Source organism: Brachyistius frenatus, unplaced genomic scaffold (genome assembly GCF_029030835.1).
Source record: "Brachyistius frenatus isolate BFR_SWC_R1_liver_20210118 unplaced genomic scaffold, ASM2903083v1 Contig_538, whole genome shotgun sequence".
Taxonomy (NCBI): Eukaryota; Metazoa; Chordata; class Actinopteri; family Embiotocidae; genus Brachyistius; species Brachyistius frenatus.
In genome coordinates, this window is record NW_027211137.1 from 68,132 (window position 1) to 73,980 (window position 5,849).

The window sequence follows — 5,849 nt, forward strand, 5'->3', positions numbered from 1 at the left end:
CCCTGGGGTACTCCCACATTAGATCTCAGAGCAGATGATGAAACATCACCCACTCTGACACACTGGGTTCTTCCTTCAAGGTTGGATTTCAGCAAGGCAAGAGACTCTCGGGAAAAGTTAAAATTTTACAGTTTATTAATCAGGACATTGTGATTAACTGTATCAAAAGCCTTCTTGAGATCAAGATCAAGAAAAAACCCTGCTACTACACCCCCTTTATCCATTTTAAGCTTCACATTCTCTAAGAGAAAGCAGTTGGCTGTTTCAGTCGAATGATTAGCCCTGTAACCAAACTGCATAGGATGTAGCTGATATGGAGCTGTCGAGGTGTTTAATAAGTTACTCTGCAACACATTTCTCAGCAATTTTGGAAACAGCAGGGAGAATACTGATTGGCTGATAATTAGAGACATCGGTTGAATCTCCTGACTTAAAAACAGGTGTTACTGTGGCTGATTTCCATCCTTTCGGAAACACGTTGGCTGAGATATTTGTTGACAATGCTTGTGAAAGGGTGAGCGAGTGTTTCTTCAGAAAAATATTGTCAATTCCAAAAACATCTTTGGCCCTAGAATTCTTGAGTGAGTCTAGAACTCTGGTGACAGTAGATTCAGAGACTTCTTGAATAGAGAAGCATGGTTGACCTTTATTTACTGGTGTACGATGAAATTGACCAACACTGGAGCTCTGAGTTAAAGCGTCCACTGAGTTGATAAAGTATGAATTGAAAGCTGTACAAATTACAACTTCATCTTGTGTAAGGCAGCCGTTCACATTCATTTTAAGTTGCTTCATTGAATTGCTGTTATGTTTGTCTGTTAACTTCTTTAGATTATCCCGTGTTATTTTAGAATTACCCCCTGCTTCATCAATGATCTTGATAAAAAAAAATTGGCTTTTGCTGAATTTATATCAGTCCATGCACATTGAGAGCATCAACAAACTGCACACATGGACTGGGTGTGTGGGGATGGTGGATTTCTGGATGTGTTTCACAGCTTTTATAAGTACATTAGCTGGTTATGGTGTGTTCACAAATAGTCCTTCGAGAAAACCACTGCCTTACAATCCGAATAATTAATGCACATTCAACTAGACTGCCTGATATCTGCAGAGTCTTGCAGCTTTGTATAAATTCCAGTAATTTGTTTGCATTAAACAAACTCAACCGAAGCTCTACTGAAGGCATTACAGCCTTCCAAAACAAAACAAGCTTTATCAACAACAATAATTAATTTACTGTCAGCAGGGCTCTTCAACCTGTCCTCCGATCATCAAAACAAACTGCACAACAGGAAATGATGGAAATGCTGTCCTGAGAACTGCACCCTCCCAGCTGGAGGAGACGGCCCTGTGTTTCTGGACATACAGTAGGAGTTGAGTTCATATGATTTAAAGGACATTTAAAGCTCTTATTCACAGAGCATGTAGGATGCATATTCATTTAGGAATTCATCCCATGACTTTTTTTTAGTGGGTAGCAGTTTAAAAAAAGAATCAAAATCTTTTTCCTATAATTGACATTTTTTTTCCAGTTGCTGCAATTTTACCACAAAAACACATAAACTCTGCAAATTGCATCATAAGTTTTGAGAAAAAAAGATTCTGCGAAATCAAGAATCTTTGATTGCAACAATCACCAAAACGTTCTGGGCCACGCAGACACGGGGATCTGCAGCTGTGGCGTGTTGCAGACTGGATGCTGCGCTCTCATTGGACAGTCGTCTCTGATGTATCCTCCCAACGTTGAGCTGCTCGTGCTCCTCGTCAGATACACGATGTCAGCAATTATCTTTTGAGGTGTCGGCAGAAATCCCATGTTTGGTCACTGTTGAACTGTTCTTCACTGGAGGCTGGACGCACCGTCGTGTTGCATCTGTTGGACTGTAAAGAGTCCATCTGCTCATCATGTTAGTCATGTGCTTTCCAAAGGAGTCCTGAAGGTTAATATCTGAACTAAAATAGGTCAAGAGTCAGCAAACCGGTCTCACTCCCTCTCAGGTTAATCTGGGACTGTGGGAGGAAGCGGACACCAGAGGAAACCCTGAACCGGGCCTCGCGCTCACAGCATCTTCCCTCGACTCAGGAGTGAAACCTCTGGCCTCCACAAGTTTCAAAGAGAAAAGCAGACACAGAACATTTTATTCAAAAATGTTTTTATTATAAAAAAAAAACTTAACCCATAGGGTCTCATACAAAATACTTTGACGTATCAAGGTTGCATACTTTCATACAAGTCAAGTCTTGAGCTGTGATTTTCGTTGCACCGTGAAGGAACAGTTTGTGAACTCTCCACACTGGAGCTCTCAATGAAATGTTGTCTGGGACAACGGCAGGTCGGATTCAATGATTATCCACACAGAAGGTGCCGTCCATGACAGCGGTGTGTGTGTGTGTGTGTGTGTGTGTGTGTGTGTGTGTGTGTGTGTGTGTGTGTGTGTGTGTGTGTGTGTGTGTGTGTGTGTGTGTGTGTGTGTGTTGCATGGATCCTTTTTGGCACATTACAGCCAATCACCAAGCTAGGATTTGGACAAATCAAATGTAAGGTTCATATAAATTCAGACTGTTTTACAGACAGAAAATTCACTTTCCACATAAAAACAAACAAAACTGAAAACACAGAAACTGTGGTAGGCAGTAGTCGAGCAAAATGCAATCGAAAAGTGCAATAAAATACAGGAATAAGCCAAGTCTCTTCAAACAAAGGAATCATGGATGCTGCACGAGGCTCTATTAACATCCCAGGAAGATTATCTACATGCTGAATGCCTCAAAGGTGATGATGTTCCCAACAAGCTCTTGGCAGCAACGCATAAACTAACAGAAAGGTTTGTTCCTCTTGTGAAATCTCTTTAAACTACAGGGATCGACCGGAATGACGAAGCATCTCGAGGAAAAGCCGAACCCCCAAACGGAAGCACAAACGTCACAGCAGGCCACCTCATACACAGCGTGCCCCGAAAACAGTCATAAAGTGGCTGTGAAGGGACAGAGAGACCCGCCGGTCTCTGGAAGGGACAGCTTATTCAGAAATGTAGCACGCCACCGAGTCGGTGGCTCAACCTGCGGGTCTCGGCCCTGAAGAGGGCCAGAAGGAAGACTCCGATTCAGCATAGGGGATGAAGCGTGGTGAAGACGAGGACGCGCGTTTCCGTCCACCTGCACAGTTCTGGTTCTACTTCTCCTCCTAACATCAGATCTGCTCTGAAGTTTGGACCTTCGCTCTGTTTCATGAGCCTCAGATGAACTGGACCAGTTCTGGGACTCCTGGGCTTCAGCAGACCGGCAGCATGCGGGCTATCCCATTGAACTCCTCCTCAGCCTGGAAAACATGCGAGTTGATTAGATGGACTGTCACCAGATACATGTGTCTCTACGAGTGTGTTGAGGTGACAGATTTAAACAGCTTGTCTGAGACTCCTACCTCAGAGTATGCCGGAAGTGCTGGGAACTGGAAGGCCGGTGCCATGAAGATGGGACTGTCGTCCCCGTCGAAGTCGTCCAGGAGCGGAGTGAGCGGCTGGTCCAGGCGGCAGTCACGGGTGACGTCACAGTAGCTCGGAGGCTCGGAGGGCAACCGGAGAGACACCCAGCTCTGGGAGGCGCTGCTCACCGAACCGTCCTGGCTGCTCACGCTGTTGCTGCGGCTGCCCAACCCAGCGGTCCCGATGACCAGAGGCAGCTCCAGGATCAGCTTCTCACTGCCAGGGATGTGCATGTAAATCTGGAGGAAGGATCATGGACACATTAATACTGATTCAGCTCTCAGGATGTGATGGTCATAAAGCTCAGGCAGAAACGCAGCGCTCACCATGAGAGCGTACTCCACCCGGATGATGTTGCAGCCCAGCATGGAGGGTTTGATTTTGGGCACCCTGATGCTCTTCCCCTGCCAGGCGTCACACATGCCGGAGATGATGTGGTTCCCGCGCACTGACGACAGCTTCTGCCGGAAGAACTTGGTGCGGCCGTTGGCCTGGTAGGTGTGCTTGGCGATGATGGCGGCCTTGGGCACCACGATGCGGGAGCAGGTGTTCTCAAACTTGGCGTTGATGCAGATGTCTTCGCCCTCGCAGAAACCACTGCGGTCGATTTTAGCGTTCAGGGACACCTGGCCATCGGGGATGAACATGCAGGTGACCTTCTTCTCCTTCATGCCACCTGTGGGAGACTGAGGACACACAGGAAGACCTCACTTAGTTCATCTGAGGATTACAAGTCCGACTCTAGCAGCACGATATCAGAGAAGGACTACAAACAGCAGTTCTGTGTGTTCTGGCTGTCTGAAGCAGAAAAACCACATAAATGTACACAAGTGTCAGTGAACTCACCAGCAGATCTGGCGTGTTGACATCCAGAGGTTCCTCCACCTCAAAGGGTTTTTTACACTCCAGCGTGGGCAGCTGGGGCCTCTCCATCAGGCCCTTCACACAGTACTGGACGTAGCCAAACTTCCCCTTGTATGACGACACCAGCTGCCTGTGAGGACAGATACCAGTGAAATTAAAACCAAAAGTACTCCAGTCTCCGAGGAGATGTCCATCCAAAGATAATGTGACATCTGTGTCATCTGTGATGTGGTCTTACCCGTGCTGAGGGAGCTCGAATCCAAACATGTACTGGTATTTGTTCCCGGGCCTCAAGACGACCGAGCCGTCGGAGTCTGGAGGGAGAAGATCCAGGTCACACACGGTTCACTGTCCGGTTCTTCATTCATGACACCATTTTATCTTTAATTTAGGTCATCCTGCCAACACTGAAAATTATTTGGCTGAATGAGACTGTTTATCTCAACTTTGAAAAAGTAAAGTAGGTTTATCGTGAGTAAATCCACCCTGGAAGACTGTCTCGGGTGAAAACGGGCTAAAACCCACTTAAAGGGCTTTTTATTTATCTCCTGAATAACAACACCTGTAGTTTTATTACTGCTTTGCTACTTTGTCATAACAGATCAAAAGTTGGCTGCAGGCTGTTAAAGAGTGATAAACGGTACCTGTGGGTTGGTCGTGCAGCTGCAGGACCTCTTCGTGTCGGAGGTACTCGGCCTCCTGTCGGCACCGCTGCTTGCCTTTAGCGTACTCCACCTTCGCGCAGCCCACAGCGAGCACCTTGACCGCGGTCACCCGCGTCACCTCGTTCACCTCCACCTCCACCCGGCCGGACACCTTCTCCCCGCCGCAGTAAAACGTCTTGGTCGGATCCGACAGGATGATCTGGAAGGTTTTCACTCGCTTCGTCATCGCCACCATGATTGATAACCGAGAAGACACCGAATAAAAAGAACCAAACGAGCTACAAAGTGTGAAACCACGTAACTTCTTCTACCCGCTGAAAGCGCTGGTCCACTTCTGTCTGCTGTAAACAAAGAGAACAGGGCTGCTTTTATACCACCGGGCATGAGGAGCCAGAATGAACCGCATGGCTCAGCGCGTGCACACGGCTCCCATTGGTGGAAAAGCTTTGTTTGTGTCAGCTTTAGCCAATCGGCGCACAGGACGGACGCATGGACACCGCGTGGTTGGTGGAATGTAAAGCGTGCTCAGCAGATGAGAGCATAGGAAGTTGGAGGCACATATTCTTACAGTGAGAGATTATGAAAACCCCGAAAGTCTTCGTGGAAATATGATTTACATAAAATCAAACATAATAAATATACTGGTTAAAGAGTACTTCATAGAATTTGTTAAATAATAATGATATCATCTAGTAGGCTACAGGTCGGAAAACGTGGTTGTCAAAAGTTTTTGTATGAATATGTGGAGCTCAAATGTTTATCAAACTACTTTAAAATTCAACGAAATTTAATAAATCACAAATGGTGATATAAAGTACATATAATGTAATACTAT

The 5,849-nt window shown here is 46.2% G+C and overlaps 1 protein-coding gene across 1 annotated transcript; it reads right to left on the bottom strand.

The window, feature by feature from the left end:
• Nucleotides 1-2,139: 2,139 nt before the first annotated feature.
• On the bottom strand, nt 2,140-5,367 carry txnipa (thioredoxin interacting protein a). Its single transcript, XM_069688184.1, has 6 exons — nt 4,994-5,367; nt 4,588-4,663; nt 4,332-4,479; nt 3,812-4,171; nt 3,425-3,724; nt 2,140-3,322 (listed from the first exon to the last, which is right to left on the bottom strand). Exons 1-6 carry the CDS (start codon nt 5,247-5,249, stop codon nt 3,275-3,277), a joined length of 1,188 nt encoding a protein of 395 aa, XP_069544285.1. The 5' UTR covers nt 5,250-5,367; the 3' UTR covers nt 2,140-3,274.
• Nucleotides 5,368-5,849: the final 482 nt, after the last annotated feature.